The sequence below is a fragment of the Nannospalax galili genome, unplaced genomic scaffold (assembly GCF_000622305.1).
Source record: "Nannospalax galili isolate Female #2095 unplaced genomic scaffold, S.galili_v1.0 scaffold212, whole genome shotgun sequence".
Classification (NCBI taxonomy): domain Eukaryota; kingdom Metazoa; phylum Chordata; class Mammalia; order Rodentia; family Spalacidae; genus Nannospalax; species Nannospalax galili.
This window is the reverse complement of record NW_008333884.1, coordinates 295,614-316,903: the sequence shown is the minus strand read 5'-3', so window position 1 is coordinate 316,903 and position 21,290 is coordinate 295,614. Positions and strand designations below refer to the sequence as shown.

Sequence of the window (21,290 nt, the reverse complement as noted above, 5' to 3'; positions counted from 1 at the left end):
AGCCACATTCTCTGTCTACCTCTGTGAATTTCACCACTTCCTTTTATGTCTCTTATTTCATTTAACATAATGTCCATGTTTCAACCATAACACAGCATATGTCAGGAGTTCCTTTTCTTTCTTTCTTTTTTTTTAATATTTTATTATTTTTATTTTATGTATATGAGTATATTGCCTGCATGTATGTGAGTGCACCCATGTCGTGCAATGCCGCGGAGGTCAGAAGAGGGCTTCGGATTCCCCTGGAACTGGAGTTAAGGACTGTTCATAGCTGCCATGTGGGTGCTGGGAATTGAACCTGGGTCCTCTGCAAGAGCAATCAGTGCTCTTAACCGCTGAGCTATCTCTCCAGCCCCTGGAGTTCCTTTCTTTTCAAGACAGAATACTATTCCACAGTTTGTACAGGCTACGTTTTGTTTATTCACTCATGTGTCAGTGGATATCTGGGTTGTTTCAGCCTCATGGCCATTGTGAATGATGCTGCTATAAATGTAGGTGTATAAATAGCTTTTTGAGACTTTGCTGTCAAATCTTTTGGGTATATACTGGAAGTGGAATTGCCAGCTCATATAGTAGTTCTCTTTAATTTTTTGAGAACCCACTCTACTTCTAGAACAAGGATTTCTATAGGTCTTTTTTTTCACTGATGATCCTGGATTTATTTTCTATTGTTGCAACAAATACTCTTAGAAAAAAGCAACTTATGGAAGAAAGGGATTTATTTGGCTTACAATTCCAGGTTTCAGTCCGTTGTTGAAGGAAAACAAGGCAGAGACAGACTTAAAGCTTTGCATCCACAGCTAAGAGTAGAGAGAAAATAAACACATGGATCCTGGCTTGCTTGCTCAATACCCCACTGGCCTTCCCTACTCTTACATAGTCCACGGCCACTGACTAGGGAATGGTGCTACCCATGGTGGGTTGGGTCATCCCCTGTCATTTAACAATCAAGACAATCTCTCATAGACATGCCCACAGGTCAACCTGATCTAGGCAATTCTTCAATGAGACTGTCTTCCCGGGTAATTCTAAGTTGTCTCAAGTTGACATTTAAAACTAACCAGCACATTGAAGTATCTACGGTGCTTGGCACAGTGCCTGGCACTTAGTAGAAGCTAACTTAATATTTATGTATTAAATGAGTGTGTGATTGTATTTAAGCCTCATACACCCATGTATATTTAGTATTATAATTCCCATTTTATAGAGACTGAGTATATTGTCAGGTCCTTATGAAGATTGCCTGAAAAGCAGACTTGACATGGGGTTGACAGGATTGGCTGGCTCTTGGAACTCACTGAAGAAATCATAGTTAATACATACGTCTAGGTCTTTTAGGACTGAGGAGAGCGAAAGGTAATTTCCTCTGTGCTGTATTTCATGTGAATGTTTTGATTCTCAGTCCCATTGCCCATTTTCTCCACTCAGTCACTTCTGTCATAGCCACCCTACCCTGTTCCAGCTTCTCTCTCCTCAGAACCTGTAGGAGCCTGTTCTCTAGGATAGAGCTGAGCCACTCTGAAGGTCCCCCATTTCTGGGTACCATCTATGCACATCAGCCTTGCCTGAGTCCCTGTCCACACCCTCACCCCTCCACCCACCCTGGGGTAGTTCCGAGCCCGTTCTCTTCCAAAGCAATTAGTGCAAGGAGGCCAGCCGACGCGGTGCTAATGCTGTTTCATTAAGTGGGAGCAATCCTAATGATAATAAAATGGCACATTTAACATTCAAACATTGAACAGGGTTTCTAAGCGAGTGTGTCTCTCTCTTTCTGCTATAATAGTTCCATCTTCATAAGGACCTGACAATATACCTTAATGAGAGAGTGGGGAGCTGAGCATCTTTACAGATCCAGAGAGAAGATGAAGAGACAAAGAAGCAAAGGAAAGGGTTGCAGTGCATGGAGGCGCTGTGGAGCCCTGGGAGTAATTGACTCTGGTGCTAATTTAGATAATTAGAGCCTAGAAGAAATAGGGTTACATGGAAAAGAAATCCCTCTGCAAACATTTATGCAATGCAGTTATTTATTTATTTTTTCCAGTAATCTTTTTCCAACATTTATTGTGCAACTAAGGTGAGATTGTATGGGGAGTTGATGGTAGAGGATGGCTCAAGTTTTAGGCAAAGAAACACCAAAGACATTAGTAGTTTATGAAAGATAGTCTTTTTCCCCTTCCCTGGGCAGATTTAATCAAAATAATTCCAAGTTCATCTAATGTCCCAGTAAAGAGAATTTTAAGATTTATTTATTTTTATGTATATGAATGCTTGCTGCATGTATGTGCACCATGTGCTTGCCTGGTGCCTGCAGAGGCCAGAAAAGGGTATCAGATCCCTTGGAACTGGAGTTACAGAGTTGCCATGTGGGTGCTGAGAACCAAACCTGGGTCCTCTGCGAGAGCAGCCAGCACTCTTAATGGCTAAGCTATCTCTCTAGCCCCAAGCAAAGAGAATTTTAACCAGTCCTCTGACCTACTGAGCCATTCCTAGGACCTCTCCCTACAAAGATATGCATCTCAAAGTTCTTTGCTAGTCTGTGGTGGTAGAATCTCTCTGGTCAACCTTCTGTGGGATGAGAAGGGAGTTGAACTTGGGAAGCGATAGGGAGAGAGATAGGCCCTCAATTGTTTGATGTTTGCAGGAGACTCAAGAGAAGCAAGAAAAAAAAAAAGAGTAATGTCAAAGCCACCTCATCCTCCAAGAAGTCTTCCGTAGGAGGTTCTCCTATCCAGGAGGAAGGCTGCCGGCCAAGGGTCAAAGGTGGGCTTTGCCCAGGGCAAAGAAGCGGCTTATTCGAAATGGTGCCAAGTCATAGGATGGTGCTAATTTCATGCTTAATTCGTAGAGGATCTTCCCCACAACAGGGGCCAGCTTGAATCCATGCCCTGAGAGAAGAAGAGGCTGTCACCCATCCTGGAGCCCAGAGGCGGGGCTCTGGAGAAGCTCCCTCCTCACCCAGGCAGGGCTGCCTCTCCTCTCCTCTGGGTCTCAGCCCAAAGAAATTGCCTCCCCTTCTTTGACTATTCACCCTCCATATATACCTAATGTCCAGGCCTTAGCATCTGTCCAGGCAGCTAAGAGTGTGCAAGGTGCCATTCTGCCAGGCACTGTAGTAGATCAGCTTGAAGGCACCCCACCTCCCCCTCCTCAAGCTCACCAGAAAATCCAGCACCAATGACAATGTTGTCATACTGCGGGTGGCGATCAAGAATAAAGTGCTCATCAGGAGTGTTCTAGAAAGAGAGTCACGTGTGTTCTCTGAGGAAAGGGAGAGGAGGAACTATAGGCTCTGACAGGAAGAAACTGGGCTGGGTTTCTTTCCAGAAAGAGCAGAATGGGGCTAAGGCATGCTGAGTGTCACTCTCCCCTCTGGGCATGCCATTTTCATTTACCCACTGTCTATCTCCTACCATGCCACGGACACAGCAGGCACTCATTTTTGTAAACTAACTTTAGCCAAGATGCCTCAAGCCCTGGTGGCATCTGCCTATTCTCTTTGTCCCCAAGGTCTGCTCAACTGGCACATCTTGCCAAAAACTCTTTTAGAGCTCTTCTGGGAAATATAGGAAAGGACTGCCAGGCAAAAGCCTGGTTGCCTAATGAAAAGGAATATGAATAATCCTTCCCCTTTCTCATAGAGGTGAACCAATCCACAGGAATTAGCTGGCTAGTTTAAAGTCATATACCATGTCAGAAGTCAGATGGAGCCAGTCCTGGCCAGCACAGGTTTGTCTGTCTCTCTCCAGATTGAAACAACCGATTTACCGTGTACATGCAACGCTCCATGATGTCCGGCTCAGGCCGCAGGCCAGGTAAGTGGTCTCTGACAAAGCGGCATAGAATCTGAACATCTTGTATGTCTGAGAAGGTTGTGGGGCAGTCCCGCTCCTCTGGATCCACATTGTCACCATGATGATAGCAAATCTAGCCCCCCATCAAAAATAGCATGGGCTGTAAAAAGCTGGTCTTCTGAGCACACCAGATAGCAAGGGGGCAGGCTTGGACACAGGATGTCTCCATCCATCATCCCAATTCCCCATTCCTGACAGATGCTAGTAGTTGTCACCTGACATTGTCTCATGTTCATTCCTACACCCACCCTGTCTTTGTAAAGGAAAGCTACCCTAGGCCTTGGAGCTGCTAGGGGTCTTATACTGCAAATGGCCAATGGCGAATAGTGAAGCAGACTCCAGGAGAGTATTAGAGGGGTCAGTTAGAGCTCATGCCACAGATCTATATGGATACCTAGTAGTGGCCTTCTCAGTCTTCCCACTCACCTTCATCAGCCCTGGGTACTCTCCTGCTGGCAGCCCGTAGATGTGGTGGGGGGCCAGGTCCAGTCCTATGAAGCATGGGAAGGCCTGTGACACGCTATAGCTCCCAGGAACCTTCTCTCGCCAGTAACACACATTGATCCTAAGGGTCTTGAGGAGGGAAGAAGGGGGAGATGAAGGGGAAGCCATGTACATGATAGACAATGACAGGAAGTCACTTTGTGTGGGGTTGTGCGGCTCTTTCATGCATCCAACTTGTTTTACTTAATTCTTGTGTCATTTACTTATAACATACATTATGCTGCACATCTCCAAACCTCTCCTCTCTTGTCCCAGTCTTAGTTTTCTCCCATAGCTACCCCAGCCCTACTTTACTACTTCACTATCTTTTCTTTCTTTCTTTCTTTTTTTTTTTTTTGGTCTTTTGAGACAGGGTCTCCCTGTAGCCCCAGCTGGCCTGGAACTCACTGTGTAGACCAGACTGGCCTTGAACTCACAGAGATCCGCCTGCCTCTGCCTCCCAAGTGCTGGGACTACAGGCATGCACCACCACACCCGGCCTAACTTCACTATCTTTTTAAGAGTTGATAACACCTTGCATTTACTTATTACTTACTATAAGCCAGGCTGTCTCCTGAGGACCCCATATATACCATATAATCTAATTCACCAATAGCCTACCCATATTGGTAAAACCGAGACTCAATGAGGTAAACTAATTTGTCCAAAGTTGACAATTAGAAAGTGGCAGATTCAGGACTCAAAGTCGGGTACATCTGGCTCCAAGGCCAGACTTTCAGACCTCCAGCTCTCCCTACCTGGAGAGGTAACTCAATTCCCAGGGGACGGAGAATCCGATTGGTCCAAGGACCTGCTGTAATGACCAAGCTGTTGGCTTGGTAGCTCCTTGAGGTGGTTTTCACCATGACTGGTAGGCCAGGTCTTATCTCTACCACCTTCTCTCCATCACTCACGATGCCTCCTAGCTGGCAAATTTTGTGCTAAAAAGGCAGGGCCAAGAAAGGTGAGTTAGTTGCGTGAATCAGTGATCTACGTTGGTAGATGAAAGCTCTTCACCTAGGGCAGACAAGAGAATGCCGAAGCTAGATCTTCCCTTCCAGCAGGTGTATTGATGCTAAAAAAAAAAAAAAAAAAAAAAAAAAAAAAAAATCTCTGCTTAAAGATCAGATCCAAAGTCAACAGGACAAAAGCCTTCATCCTGAGGAGGGCTCAGGACTGACTGCCTGATTAGAGCTCAGGATACCCAGAAAAATTATTGTCCCAGGCACAGCCTCACCTGGAGGGCTCTGAGGGCCTTGTCTGCATAGAGGATGCCTCCCATCTTGTCTAAGAGCCCCACTTCTCCTCTAGTGAATTGAATATTTGGAAAACGTTGCTTTAACTTCTCTGATGAAAGACATTGATGGTCTATCCCCTGCGTGGACAGTGTGGCCTGGATTGTCTTTAATCTGGGATTCTCCTTCATTCCCAGCAACAGGACCCCAGTCTGCCTATTTCAAAAGAAAAGGCCACATGAGTGAAGGGAAGTGTCAGGGCCCTGGTCATCTGTTCTTGTTCTTCAGCAAGCATCCAGTGTCTGCAGGAGTCAGAACCCAGGTGAAGCTGTATAGATTCCCTCCAGGAGTCCTGGCATTCTCCAGCTGGTTTCCAGCCCATTCCCAAGTCCCCCCTCGCCACTCACTGTTGGTTTGCTTGTCCCTCCATCCTGTTGTTGATGGCAGAAACCATAAATCCCTGCCAGGCCTGGTGGCACATGCCTTTAATCCCCGTACTCTGGAGGCAGAGACAGGTGGATCTCTGTGAGTTTGAGACCAGCCTGGTCTACATAGTGAGTTCCAGGCCAACCAGGACTACATAGTGATTTCCAGGCCAACCAGGGCTACATAGTCTTTGTTTCAGAGAGAGAGAGAGAGAGAGAGAGAGAGAGAGAGAGAGATCCTAAGTCCTCTTTACCTTCCATACCTTGAAAATGGCACGTGCCCAATCAGTCAGACGCGATTTCCTCCCCTTCCTCCCGTCCCTCTGAGCTAGTCTCCCACCCCTCCCCACTGTTCCCTTCTGCTTTTTTTGTCCTTCCTATTCATTTGTCTGTCTCTCAGTTCCTTTTCAGAGGCTGCTTGTTTTATGGAAAAGGTCCTAAACTGGGAGATCTGGCTCAGCTTCTAATCCTGGTGTCACCTTGGTATGACCTTGACTAGAGACTCACTTCCTCCCCTGAAACCCAGAACATTGATTCCATACCAAGGTGCCCCCCCATGGGGCAAGTGGAAATGGTATATGCCAGTTTGTAGTCACAATGTCTAGGGTTGTCACTCACAGTGAGTGGGCAGGGGTCAGGGATACCAAACCCGGGAGCTCCAGAAGAGTCCACCTAAAGGCCTATGGGACTTTCACACATAAGCACAAACACTGGTTGGTACACGGTCCCCTGGGGATCTAGCAATAAACTGAGATTCTCTGATTTTGTTTCTCCCTAGGCCTCCCCCTAGCCTTCTTCCTCTGTAAGGGAGTGAAGCTGTTTCTCTTTAATTCTTCCTGCCTCTCTGCCACAAGAGACCAGAAGTCCCTTCTGGGGGAAGCTGTCTAAATAGTGGAAGGGTGCCTGTGGCCCTTGGGACTGGTCCTGTGATCCCTCTGAGTTTCAATAGCCCCACAGCCCAGCAGCAGTTTGCTGCATCCCCTAGGTACGGTATAAAGCTCGTAATAGCCTATAATGGAGTCTCATGGATATTACATGCTTCCAAATCCCACATTATCTGGTTGGGGGGATTAAAGAGAAGACTGGGAGGGGGTAGGGACACAGTGGGCCTGGGGGCCGGTGTCAGTACACAGAGCCTCGCAGCATGCCCAATCCATTTGCCACGGCCCCCTCCTCGCCTACCCGGCATTCATGGTGAGATAGCGATGCCAGCTCTGCCTCTTCAAAGCTCAGCATAGGTTAGACACTGCAGAATCCCCAGCCAGAAAGCAGTCTCTTTTCTGTGGCCTCCCCAAAAGAACTCCAGATTAGTTTTTAGGGCATGAAAATTTGCCTATCGACTTCTTGGTCAACAAGATAATTAAGAAGCCACCCAAAAGGCTGGGGGTATATGGGTAGAGAGTATTTGCCTAGCACACAGGAGTCCCTGGGTTCCATCTGCAGCACTACCAGAAAGAAAAAGAAGAAAAAAAAAAGTTACTCAGTGTTTTGTTGTTTTGTTTGTTTATGGTGCTGGGGATGGAATCCAGGGATTCTTACATGGTAGGCAAATACTTTACCAGGGAGCCACACCCCCAATCTCAGGTGTGTGATCTTTGTTTCCTTTTGTTTTGTTATGTTTGAGACAGGGACTTACTAGTAGCTCAGGCTGGCCTCTTCCTGCCATAGCCTCCCAAGTCCTGGGATTAGAGGTCTTTCCCATCACATCTGGCCAGGTGTGTGTTGGTATATTCTTGAACCCTTTTTACCTGATGGGTTCCTGGCAGGATAGGATTCTGAGGAAGATCTGGCTTACAGCTCTCCTAAACAGATATAACATCAGCATCTCTTAAGTCCTGCCTATAACACAGCAGCCTTGGTCTCTCACATACGCTGTTTAGTCTCCTTCTACCCTGCCTTCCTGCCTGCCTTTTTTCCTTGAAACAGAACTCCTTTTACAGAGACATACTGTATGGGAAAAAATGAACTCATGCCAAGACAACAGGCAAATCTGTCGAATTATGAAATGCTGAGTGATGTTTTAATTCCCAAGCTGTCCTGTGGTGGATGAAGCGGGAGCTCCCCAACCCTAGGAGTAATCAGTGAACTGATTCTGCGGTGAATGTAATTGTGCCGATTGTAATCATTTTGCTCCAGCTCTCTGCCCCTGTGGCATTTATTTCTTAGCCCAGATATTGATCTAACAGTGGGAAATTTTCCATCTGAATCCATGGTGCTAGACCCCTCCCCTAGTCCGAAGATGCGTTTGGGAAATTCTCATTTTCCGTGGATCACAGCTGAGCTATTTGGCCTGAGGGAAACCATGCACTGTTGGAGAAATGTCTTGGATTGGAGAAAGATTTTTGACCATTATGAGCAAATCAGAAATAAATGTAAAATATTGCCTGGAAATGCAAAGGCCTGTCATTATGGGAGATAGGTGAGAGGCTCCTATGGGGAAATACTCCGAGAATTGGAAATCAGTCAATCAAAACCAGGATCAGAGAACGGGCCTCTTCCCTCCAGTATGAAGATAGATGACTTCCATGGGTAGATTGAAAATCATTTAAGTGCTTATTTTCTTAATGGCTTTTCCTAGATCCCAATACATAGACTGTTCATTCAGAATCAATTTCTCACCCCTGTGCTCCAGGATTCCCCCTCCTCTTTTTCTGCCCAGACCCAAGCTACAAACTTTGGGAAGGAAAGGATGAAAAGGGACAAGAGCATCTACAGGGAGGGGAGAAAAGAAGGCGAAGAAATGAACCGTCAGGGCTAGCTTAGAAAGAAGGGTCTAAGGCCTTAGCGTTGCCAGCAAACCCTAGAAATTTTGCAGCACCCACCTCTTGTTACCAACTACCTTCCTCCCAGCCCACTTGCTCCAGCACTGAGAAGAGGGCATGAAAATGCCTCCCAAGGGCCTTGTTGGTGTCTCTGTGGCCCAGGTGACATAAGGAACTGGTGACCGGATCTCTAGCTGTTACCAGAGTAGGGCAAGGGGAATGGTGAAGCCAGGAGAGCTGGGAGGGGCAGACAGCTTTCTCTGAATCTGCCATCTCTCATCACAGATGCTGGCTGCCTTTCTGTTCATTCCAGTTCAAAGTGCCAGGCAAGCCAGCTCTCAGCATCACCTTGGGGAAGGGACTTGGTAATGGCTGCTGTCTTTTGGTTTTGGAGGAACTCTGTATTTCATCTTCCGCTTAGTGGGCCGAGGTGGAATTGGTTAACAAAGACTGCTCCAGGGAGGGGATGTGGCTGACAAGCCAGACACTTCGCAGACACAGGAAGCAGCAGCTGCAGAGGGGGCCACCAGGTTCTGCCAGCAGCTGTACTGCCTACGGCTGTGATCTTGTCTGATATTGTCAGTGAAGCAGGGGCAGCCCGGGTCAGAAGCTGGATAGTAGGACTCAAAGGGAGAAGGCGGGGCAGGAAAGAGATGGGCCTCAGAGCCCAGCTTTGCTGTTGGTACCAGCATCCTGGCTGTACACATCACAAAAGACTCAAACCTTGTGATCTGACACACAAGTCACTGTCTGTTCCCAGAATATATGCAAATATCCCAAGCCCACCCATGTTTAGCATATGCTGTCACAGGAAGCAGAACAGAAGGAAAGAATTGGTCGACCACCTTTACTACCAACTCTAGAAGGTTTTTGTGATTAAAAAAAAAATCATCATCCAATGACATTCAAGACACTCATTTCTATCAGTGATATTATGGTATTATGCCAGTGCGTCTAGAAGAATCTACATAAGCAAGACCCACGAAGAGAACGAAATAATTTAGAAAATCAAAATTAAGAGTAAAAGCTGAAGCAATTTGAATGGCATTCAGCCCAAAGGTAGAGAGCTATATTCAGATACCGTTCAGATGGGCAGTATCTGTTTTGCATCCTACTTAGGAAAAAGAACCAAAAAATTTAGCATGCACAAGTAAATTGGGGTAGCCATAAGAAAGAATGTGCTAATGGTAGAATAATAGCAACAACAATAATAATACTTAGCTAGCACTCTATAGTGCTTTAAGGGCTTTTAAAGCACATGTACATTACTCTTCATTTTTCATAACTGGAGCTATGAGGCATCAGAATTGTCTCTCCATACGGGCTATGATGATGGTCTTCTGTCTTTAAAATGTACGGTAGCAGTTTTTCAACCTGGGATGACTTAGGTCTAAATTTGTTTGGAGACAGTAATGGGCAACGTAAGCCATTTCTGGCATCTTCTAAACGAGGGGCCAGCACATTAGGACCAGGGACCATATGTGGCTTCCTGCCTATTTCTTTCTAACCCAAGATGGTTTTTACCTTTTTTTTTTTTTTTTTTTTTTTTTTTTGAGACAGGGTCTCCCTATAGCTCCAGCAGACCTGGATCTCACTACGTAGACCAGGCTGGCCTTGACCTCACAGAGATCCTCCTGCCTCTGCCTCCCAGGTGCCAGGATTAAAAGTCTGTGCCACCATACCTGGTTGGTTTTTACATTTTTATTTATTATTTTTTATTTTATGTATATGAGTGTATTGTCTGCATGTATGTAAGTGTACTCGTGTTGTGCAACCCCTGGAAGTTAGAAGAGGGTATCAGATCCCATGGAATGGGAATTATGGATGGTTGTTAGCCACCATGTGGGTGCTGGGAATCAAACTTGGGTCCTCTGCAAGAGTAACCAGTGCTCTTAACCACTGAGCCATTTCTCCTGCACCAGTTTTTACATTTTTAAATGCTTGATTTTGAAATCAAAATAAGAATAATGGCTGGTCTTGATGGAGCATGCCTTTGATCCTAGCATTCAGGAAACAGAGGCAGGAGGATCTCTGTGAGTTTGAGGCCTGCCTGGTCTACAAAGAAGTACCAGGCCAGCCAGCTTACACAGTGAGATACCCCCTGATCCTCTACCCCGACCCCCCACCCTCCAGTCTCAAGAAAAAAAAAAGCACTGTATGTGGTGACTCATATCCAGAAGCACTCGAGAAACTAATGCAGGAGGATTTCAAGTTTGAGGTCAGCCTGGACTACACCGTGAGTACAAGGCCAACTCCAAAGTAAAATCCTGTCTAAAAAGTAAAGTAAAATAAAGACACAAGAAAATATGAAATTCAAATTTCAGTGTCCAGAAATAAAGTTTTATTGGAACACATCCAGGTTCATTTATTTACATCTTCGGCTGCTTTCACACTACAATAGCAGACTTGAATATTTGCAAGAGAGACCAGATGGCCAGCAAAGCCTAAATTACTTGCTTTGTGGCACACTTACAAGAAAAGTTTGCTGACCCTTGTTCCAAACTAAGAGTATCTTAATTCTGTGATTTAGAGTGAGCAATTAGGACTACTATACTGGTGGGGGGCGGGGAGGATGGAGGCAGGAGTCACCTGTAGACCAAGGATCCTATAGACCAAGGATCAATGCAGTGTAAGGGGTTCGAGGCCAGCATGGGAACCAACAAAGAGACCTTGTATTTAAAAAAAAAAAAAAAAAAAAGCTGGGCATGGTGGCACATGCTTTGATCCCAGCACTTGGGAGGCAGAGGCAGATGGATCTCTCTGAGTTCAAGGCCAGCCTGGTCTACATAGTGAATTCAGGCCAGCTGGGACTACAGGGAGACCCTATCACAAAAAAATACCAAAAATAAATAAATAAATAAAAAATAAAAATTTTTTAAAAGGGAGGGAGAGGCTGGAGAGATAGCTCAGTGGTTAAGAGCACTGATTGCTCTTGCAGAAGACCTGGGTTAGGTTCCTAACACCCACATGACAGCTAACAACCTTTGGTAACTCCAGTTCTAGGGAATCCAATACTCTCTTCTGATCTCCACGGGCATTGTACGACATGGGTGCACTTACATACATGCAGGCAAAACATATACATAAAATAAAAATAAAATTTGAAAGAAAGAGACACCCTGACCACTCAGTAGCTTCTCTTTCACTTGCTTAAAGTGGGAAGAATTAAATGAGTTGTATATACAGAGTGCTTCCCGAAGTGCTTAAGACAGAGTCTTTCTGATTTCTTCCAATTTTGGAATATTTGGACATAACTAATGAAATATCTTGGAAATGGAACCCAAATCTTAACCCAGACTTCATAATGTCTCATATACACCCTGTACACATCGCCTAAAGGCAATCTCACACAATATTTTCATGTACTTACATTGGGTTATGACTAGTCATATGAGATAAGCTGTGAAATTTTCTATTAGCACTCAAAAAGTTTCAAAAGTTTCAGATTTTAGAGTATTTGGGATTTCAGACTTTCAAATTGGGGATGTTCAACTTCTATAAAGTACTTATGGCAGCCCTGAGGCTTTTTGATTTTTGTTTTTCTTTTTCTGTGAGTGCTAAATAGATGGTGAAGTTGATGATGACTTAGGTTCTGGTTTTTTTGTTTTGTTGTTGTTGTTGTTTTTGGTCTTTTTGATACAGGGTCTTCCTGTAGTCCCAGCTGACTTGGAACTCACTATGTAGACAAGCTGGCCTGAAACTCACAGAGATCCGCCTGCCTCTGCCTCCCAAGTGCTGGGACTACAGGCATGTACCACCATCTTCAGGTTCTGTTTTTAATCTCCATGTTTATCCTCATAACAACTCCATGAAACAGACCTTATTGCTCCCACTTTGCAGGAGAGAAAACTGAACCTCACAGGGCTGAAGCAGCTTGTTCCCAAACTATACTGCTAAGAACCTAAGAGCTGAGCTTTTGAGCCAGGCTGACTGGTTCCAAAGTCCTTCCAAATTCCTGAACTCCTGCCAAAGGGGAGGTTGGCAAGATTATGAGACTCTCCAAGGGTTCCTCTCCCCTCTCTGTAGTCTTTCCTGGGGCACCCATGGCAGGACAGTCTCATGTAGACCAGACTGGCCTCAACCTCACTGTATAGCCATGGATGACCTTGAACTTCTGATTCTCCTGCCTCCACCTCCTGAGTGCTAGGTACCACATAACAGTTTCATGAGATGCTGGAGATCAAATCCAGAGCCTCAAGCTTGCTAGGTGAGCACTCTACCAAGTGAACATTATCCCCAGCCCCCATTGCATCCCTTCGTTTTCTCTTGGCTTTCTCTCGCCACTGCCCAAAGGACCCAGGAGACAGCTGACCAGAACAACGGGGAGAGACCTCCACTCATTGGAAAGTGCCAGGTACTATGCCAAGTGCTTCTAAGAGTCTCATTTAAGCTGCACAAAGCTTTATGAGAAAAAGTGGTATAGAGAAGTGAAGAAACTTTCACCATCTCACAAAGTTGGTAGGAGGTAGAGCTGGAAGTCAAACCCAACTCTGTGACTCCACACTTGTCTCCTCTCTGAATGATTGCAGGCATCTTGTGATTGCCTCATCCCTCACTGACTGCAAGAAAGACTTGTGCCCTTCAAGGCCCCAGACCTTCTCCTAGCTCAAGACACTCAACAGTATTCACAGCCAGCTGTCAGAGGAGGGTCCCTTTGCCAGGCCACCCTTCAGTAAGACATACTCCTTTATTTGGGTGCTGGGTACATTAGCTGTCTGTGAATAAATCCTTAATTAGCTGACCTGGCTATATTTGCATAATGGATTTCACTTTGTTCTTAAGTTAATGGTGTTTTTGCAACAGAACAGTAACCTCTTGGTTCACAGCCATTAAAATAACTACCACTTTGTAGGGTAGAGCCAGGGTTATGTAAAGGAAGAGCTCAGAGGGGTAAGAGGGGAGACAAGAGGTGGTTCCTACTTCCTTCCCCAGGCGTGTCTGAAGGATCAGTGATGGAGAAGCCCTAAGGTTTGGAGTAAACCACAGGGCAACAGCTTCAGGGGCACGTCCTGGCAAGCTGTGGAACACCCCCATTTTGTTCCCAGGGGAAAGTGTATTAATAACATGGATTTATGGGGCCATTATGGGGGTGAGGATCCAGTGTAAAAAGTAAGGATATAAAGAACCAAAAAGGCAGCTGCCTCCTCTATGCCCACCCAGGCCCTAAAAGAAGGCTCCATGCAGCCTACCCTTCTCTGACTATCTGACCAGTTTTCAAAAACACAACCTCTGCTAGCCTTGAACACTGAGTCTAACCCAGGCCTGGAACTCAGAGCCTAGCAGAGGCCAGCAAGGTCTGCAGAGAAAGGATGAGAGCAAACAGACTTCTGTGAGACTGGCACCTCCCTCCTGTTGCATTTCAAGTTCACACCCTGTTGCATCACATATTCAAGCACCTGGAGGAGTGAAGCCCATTGATTCAAGGACTCCCTCCCCTGCCCACCTGTGTAACTGGTTTCCAGCCTCGTGCTCCAACTGGGCCCACAACTGATAGCATTCATCCATCATCTTCATGTAGAAGTCCTCGGGGTATGCCTTTCGGATTATGCGGCTCTGTCCATGTGAGCTTCCTCGGGTGTGTGGAAGAAAGAACTAGAAGGAAGGGAAAAGAGAGATAAGAGGAACAGTTATATGTTATTCTGCCTCCTCTCCTCCTCAGGAGCTATCTCATCCTGTGCTATCAACCTTCAAATATTTCCTTTTTCTGGTACTGGAGACTGAAATTTGGACCTTGCACACACTAGGCAAGTGCTCTGCCACTAAGCTATATCCCTAGCCCTCTTTTTACTTTTGCTGTTGTCGTTTTGGTTTGGGTTTTTAAAAATATTTTATTATTTTTAATTTATTTTATTTATTTATTTTTTGTCTTTTTGAGACAGGGTTTTCCTGTAGTCCCAGCTGACCTGAACTCACTATGTAGACTAGGCTGGCCTTGAACTCACAGAGATCCACCTGCCTCTGCCTCCCAAGTGCTGGGACTAAAAGCATGCACTACCACACCTGGCTATTATTTTTATTTTTTATGTATTTGAGTGTATTGCCTATGTATATGAAAGTGTGCCTGTGACACAATGCCCGAGGAGGTCAGAAGGCATCGGATTCCTCTGGAATTGGAGTTGCGGATGGTTGTTAGCCATCATGTGAGTGTTGAGAATCAAATCCAGGTCCTCTGCAAGAGCAGCCAGTGCTCTTAACTGCTGAGCCAACTTTTCAGTCTCCTGGGTTTGGATTTTTTAAGACAGGGTCTCTTACTATGTAGCCCAGGCAGGCCTTAAACTTGCAATCCTCCTGCCTCAGTTTCCTGAGTAGCTGGAATTACAGGCTTGCACCACCAGGCCCTGCTATTTTCTAGTATTTCCATACAGTTTTTCCAATGTCTCTCTTTTTGGTCAACTGACTGACAAGCAATTGGATAGGAGTTTCTCAGTAGCACAAACAGGGTTCCATTTCACAAGTATCCCTTGTATCCACAAGTCCCCTTGTTAGTAAATTTTTAATCATTCTGTTGCACTCTGACCCCACTTAGACTCACAGAGAAGCAGAATTAGGAAGAAACTTCCAGACTATGCTAATCTAGCCCCTTCATTTTAAGACAAGGAAAAGGATGCCATTTTGCCATAGTGTCAGATTCCTCAGAATAAGGGAACTACTTTAGGATTTAGGGAGGGAATAAAAGGAGTTTCCTATGGAGATGAAACAGGAATCCCTTGGATTTTGAGCATACTGATAGACAACTGAAGACAATTTCTAACTACTCCAGCTAATTTCCAAGGAGTAAGCCATAACCAGTATGGAGAGCTGCAGGCAGAATGGGATGGGAGAAGTCACTGAGGTAGAAAATTTTGCATGGTAGGCTAGGCAGGCCTGCCCCTTGAGGGACCCTGCAGGTTTCCAGTGCCACCCTCATCGGTAATGGTCACTATACACAGCATATAGCCACCTTTCCTTTAAGGAAAAAAAAATCTGAGTCTTAGTTCCTGTGCATCAAACAAGGAGGCTGCATTTACCCAAAAGTAGCAGAACAAGATGAAGCCTCTGCTAGGTTCTGGAAGGAGAGGCTGGGAAATGCAGGGAAGAACCCTGCCTCTGAAGCTGGTACATCAGCCCTTGCCTCTATGCAAAGCTATATTTAAGGTTACCCAGAGCAGAACTGATAGTTTTTCTGGGCTAGATTAAGCATTTGGGCACAGAAGACATGGGGTAACAAGAATAAGAGACCAGAGTCTGGGATGCTCCTTGATCAAAGGGCAAGAACTGAGAGGCAATAAGAAGAAATAAACCAAGAAACCCTGCATGGATTTGAGGGAAGGTAGAATTGTCTTTGAATTGTCAAGAAACACATGAAGTAGCTAAGCTACAGATTGCACAGATTTGTGTGTCAGGCCCTTTGCCTTCAACCACAGCCTGCCAGCTCTGGAAAGCCCTTCCTAGAGGAAAGAGGGAGAGATAGTCCTGTACAACAGAAAAGCATAAGGGACACAGTACCTGCTCCAGCAGGAGGACCCTCCTCGCATGTTTGGCCAGGTGGTACGCCGTGAAGCAGCCCTGAATGCCTGCCCCAATCACAATCACATCCCAGAGATTTTTCTGAGCAGCCATGATGTCTACTTAGCCCTACAACCTGAAAGTTCAAAAAGAAGACAAACAAATGCACTTTGGCCCAGGCTGGAGGAGGAGGGGGAAGAAGGCAAAGTCCGGCCCAGCCAGAGTTCCCACAATCCCCTGAGACCGTGTCCTTGTCTCTTTCTCCCTCCCTCCTGCAGAGCCTGGCACAGGGCTCAGCCTCTGCCTCCCCTGCAGAGCAAAGCTGGGTAGACTGATTTGTGAGGTTTAGCCCAGCTCAGCTGCCAGTCTCACCCTTGCATCCCTCCAGCTTGCTATTCTTGGCTCAATTATTGTCATGCAAATGGGCTCCTTCCTATGCCACCTTCCTGTCTCATTATGATCTTTGTCTCAGGACTTCGGCCCTGGAATTTCAATGTCTCCTAGACCAAGCTGGGCACTGGGAATGCTGCCTCCCCCTGCTGGTTCTCCTCTCTGCAGCCACAGCCTGATTTCCTTTAGAGATCTACAGGGCCTGCTAAGAACTTGGCAGGATGCCCAGGGTTCGGCCCTCCTCCCTGGTGGGTGGTAAGGTCAGGGGTAGCCACACAGGGGCCAATTGGGAGGGCAGTTTTGTGATTATGAAATTATTCTCAGTGTGTTTTACTTTCATGTTGAAAAAAGGATCCTGAAAAACTGGAAAGGACAGGGAGAAGAACCCTGTCCTCAGGCACAGAAGGATTGGGTTCCAGCCTAGCACATACAAGAGCCTTGTGTAGAGAACCCCCCAACTTGTGCCGGGCAGCAGTCTAAATGAGCATTGTTAGAGGCACTGGGGACAGAGCCAGGGTTGGCAGATCCTGATTCTTTCACAATTTGGGGGACCTTTTTAAGAAAAAAGGAAAAGGGACTGGAGGCAAAGCTCAGGGGTGAACATGTGTTTAGCATGGTTGAGGTCCTGGGTTCAATCCTCAGCACTAAAGAGAAAAGGGAAAGAAAGGAAGAATTAGGCGTGCAAAATTAGATGGCAAGACTTGGAAGAGACCACTCAATTAGGAAGCCCCATGGCTGAAGTTTCATTAGCTTTCTGGTAAATCTGCCTCTGAATACATTATCTCATTAAATTCTCATTTTTTGTGTGTATTTTTATCCTCATTTTTAGCAGATTAAAGATAGCCTCAAGTCCTCTGTCAGTCTTCCCAACATAGGCTCCATGATTGCTTGGCCAGTAAGACACAGTGGCACCCACACTTTTTCTGGCTGAGGCCTCTAGAAATGGATGGTTTCCGCTTGTCTTGGACCCTGAGCCACGGCATAGAAATCCAACCACACTGTGGGAAGGCACAGAGGGAGAGGCCCTGGGACAAGGTGGAGAGCTACGAGGGAAACCATTTTGGACCTCCAGCCTAGCCCAGGTAAGTATCACTTTGTGACCTAGTCAGTGCCACATGGCCCAGAGTCATTCAGCCAAGCTGCATCTGGATTCCTGACCCTGAGAACTGTGAAGTAAAATAAGATGGTTGTTTTCAACCACTAGCTTTTTAAAATTCATTACTATTTTTATTTTATGTGCATGTGTGTAAGTGTACCCATGTCGTGCAATTCCTGCAGAGGACAGAAGGTGTCCCATCCCCTGAAACTGAAGTTACGAATAGCCATTAGTAGCCATGTGGGTACTGGGATTCGAACCCAGGTCTTCTGCAAGAACAAGTGCTCTCAATCACTGAACCATCTCTCCACCCCCCTCTGCCACTAACTTTTGAGAGTGGTTATTTACATGGTCATAACTCAAATACTACTTAATGGTCAAAGATGATAGGTCCCAAAGAGATTATAACATGCCCAAAGCCCCTCACCTGGTATTCCTATATGCTGAGACAAGAACCCAGGTCTATTTGCTCTGAAACTCAAGTCTGGGTTTGGTTTCTTTTTTTCGTTCCTTTTTTTTGTCTTTTTGAAACAGGGTTTCCCTGTAGCCCCATCTGTCCTGGAACTCACTATGTAGACGAGGCTGGCCTTGAACTCACAGAGATACACCTGCCTGTGTTTTTCCTTCTTTTTTTGATAGAGTGTCTTATATATCCCAGGCTGGCCTCCAACGGGCTTTGCAACAGAGGATGGCCTTGAACTTCTAGCTTTCCTGCCTCCACCTCCCTAGTGTTGAGATTACAGACCTGCATCACCACACCTGGTTTCGTGTGGTCCTGAGGATCAAACCCAGGGCTTCATGCATGCTAGGCAAGCAATCTCTCAACTGAACCACATCCCCAATTTCAGAGCCCTTTCCTTTAACTGCAACCCTACGCTGACAGTCCGAGCTTGAAGTGAGGATTCTGATTTCAATATTTTGTTGCATTTCTGGTGTGTGAGAGAGAGAGAGAGAGAGAGAGAGAGAGAGAGAGAGAGAGAGAATAGTGATATAGGAATATAGGAAGTCCATATGACATCAGGGAGCTGACCCACCTCAGCAGAGGGGCCAACAGAGGCCCCAATGACATTTCTATGCCACAGAGAAGCCCCAGAGTAGCCTTAGCAACCAGCTATCTGCAACCCTGCCCTTCCTTTTCTAAGAAAATAGGAGCCCAGAGAGAGATTGCCATCTGACTGGATTTTTTTTTCCTCAGAGAGAGAAAGAGAGAGAGAGAGAGAGAGAGAAGATATTGAAATCCTTCTAGAGTCTAAAGTTCACCTCATTCTGTCAACCCCACCCCAGAGAGGACAGGGCAGCGTCTGCCTCACGACTGGACAGATCTCTTACAGTAAAATAATAGCAAGCTATAACCAAGAAAAATATGCTACACCAAGTATGTAAGGGTTTGATAGAAATATATAAGATCAGCTCTCAGATTTCTTGTGATAAGATGTCAGCAGAGATGAACAGCTCACAGGCGAGAAAAAGTGGACAATAAATCCTTCCGTGGAAGTGTGCCCAGTCTCCCCAGCAGCCAAAGAAATGGGAATTAAATAACTTTAAAGTACTATTATATGTCTATTAAATAAACAAAAGTAAAAATGATACAGCCTTATGTTGTCTGTGCTGCGGGTGGCAATTCAGACTGGATCTTGTGGAAGGTTCTGGGGTCATGCACAATAGAATAAAATAGTTCAAATATTCTGACCTAGAAATTCCACTTGATGAACTATTTCCCCAGGGGAGGAAAAAACATTTGTATGAAGACACACATACCTGTGCTCTTCTAATATTTAAAAAAATGGAAACAATCCAACAACAGGGAATCACTGAGCAAACTCTGATATATTGACACAATGCAATGCGGCGTGGCTATTCCAAATGACAGGAGTGAGGACTCTGCTTGTAGAAATGCAAATATGACATGATACAGAGGGAGACACACAGACCACAAATAGACACACACTGATCACAGCCATGCCTTCTGTGAGTGCTGATCTAAGATCTAAGCAGAGTCGGTGAGGTAATGGAGCTTAATGCTCATTAGTTCATGCATTCTATAAAAATAGTGCTTCCATTCACAATTTGTAAAAAGGAGAAATCCCCCCCTGGAAACAGGCATTTCAAATCTCCCTGGTCACTGGCTCCAGGGCCTGGGGAAGTTCTTTCTTTGTTCTAATATCAGTTCTTCCTGCTGCCCCCACATTCATTGTTCAGTCCTCCAGGGAAGCTGCCAAGTGACTTTGTACCCCCCACCTCCGTTTAATATAATATCCCTTCAGAGATAAAATGACAATTCCATTTCCCACTTCCTACTTCACAAGCCTGCCCCGGATTCCTGGACTCAAGCATTCTGCTGCTTGTTAAGAATTTCAAACAGCTCCTCAGAAAGCCGACACTGGCCACGGCCCAACCTTGAAATGAAAAGCAAATCGGCTTCTAAAGGCTTCCTTCTCTCAGGATTGCCGGTCCTTGTGAATGTCCTGACAGGGGCAGGCAGAGAGAAGCGATCCCCTCAAATTCCATTTTAACACCCATTCTGCATCGGGAGACTATTAAAAAGAGAGCCAGCAGCTCTACACCTTGTGGCTTGTTTGTGTCAGCAGTCGCCGCTCCTGTCCTGGGGCAGAGACTCTGAGGATGTGAGGCTGAGCTGCACATCCAATGGCTTGATTGACACTTTGCACACAGGGGTGGGAGAAGCGAGCCAGGGAAGCAGCAGGCTGTACAGCTCAGAAATAATGAGAGGACCCGAACAGAGAGCGTGGAATAAATAAGAGACCTAGGAGTGGAATGGCAGGGAAAGCTTTCCGTCCTGTTTTCTTTTGTGTCCCACTTTGCCAAGGAGCTGAAGCCCGGGGCAAGGAGGCAGCAGGAACGTTGGGAGGAACCCCTGCCAGCAGCTGGGGGTGCCAGGGGTCCTGAATGGGCAGAAGATGGTGGTATGAGACAGCAGAGTGGGCTTTGTGCGTGCTTTCCACACACATCGCCGACCCACTGTCCTGTCTGACTGACGACCCCCCTCATTTCGGCTGCTTTCGCGCCCGGTCATCCATCCACCTTTGCTCACCCAAGCCGCCGCCGCCAGTCCCAGAGGCCACCTTTTTAAGTGGCAAATCTGGACCGATTACTCCCTGCTAAAATTTTTTCACAGTTGTCCCTTTCCTATTAGGATAAAAATTCTGACCGCCTCAGCTTGGCGCACAAGGTGATTTTGTTCTGGCCTCTGCCTGCTCACAGTGCCCCTTCTCCCTCTTGGCACCCTAGTTACAACTGAGCTAAATTCCAGCACTCACCTGATTATTCCAAACTCCCAAGCACCTCCCATACTCTGCCCCACCCACTCACCCCTAGGCACATTCAATCTCTCCATACTCTCTTCCCACCCTGCCAGAGACTCAGTGATAAAAACGCTAATTGTTTGGATGCCTGCCTTCCCCCTAAGCCTCTTAAAGGGAACCTTCTTTTTATTGTCATTTTTCACAGGTAATACACACACAAAGAACAACAATAAAATGTGCAAAAGAGAACACTGTGGGAAAAGCCTCCTTTCCACCCCATCCCCAGAGCTTGGTCCTATC

The 21,290-nt window shown here is 46.0% G+C and overlaps 1 protein-coding gene across 2 annotated transcripts; it reads right to left on the bottom strand.

Moving 5' to 3' along the window:
• Positions 1-701: 701 nt before the first annotated feature.
• Positions 702-16,377, bottom strand: Pipox (pipecolic acid and sarcosine oxidase). Of its 2 annotated transcripts, XM_008828705.2 has the most exons (8): positions 16,242-16,377; positions 14,200-14,348; positions 5,572-5,785; positions 5,093-5,275; positions 4,278-4,424; positions 3,766-3,924; positions 3,158-3,233; positions 702-2,885 (listed from the first exon to the last, which is right to left on the bottom strand). In XM_008828705.2, the coding sequence occupies exons 1-8, from the start codon at positions 16,353-16,355 to the stop codon at positions 2,755-2,757; spliced, it is 1,173 nt and encodes a 390-aa protein (XP_008826927.1). In that variant the 5' UTR covers positions 16,356-16,377; the 3' UTR covers positions 702-2,754. The 2 variants fall into 2 exon arrangements, with proteins under 2 accessions (XP_008826927.1, XP_008826928.1); XM_008828706.2 differs by lacking the exon at positions 3,766-3,924.
• Between the last annotated feature and the right edge of the window lie 4,913 nt (positions 16,378-21,290).

Bases quoted from the DNA above. Each gene is read 5' to 3' on its own strand.
- Pipox (XM_008828705.2), bottom strand. From the start codon at position 16,355: ATGGCTGCTCAGAAAAATCTCTGGGATGTGATTGTGATTGGGGCAGGC. The intron at 5,786-14,199 runs GTGGGCAGGGGA...CTTTTGAAATAG, and splicing joins GCTGGAAACCAGTTACACAG to GCAGACTGGGGTCCTGTTGC. The intron at 5,276-5,571 runs GTGAGGCTGTGC...CTGCCTTTTTAG, and splicing joins AGGCCCTCAGAGCCCTCCAG to CACAAAATTTGCCAGCTAGG.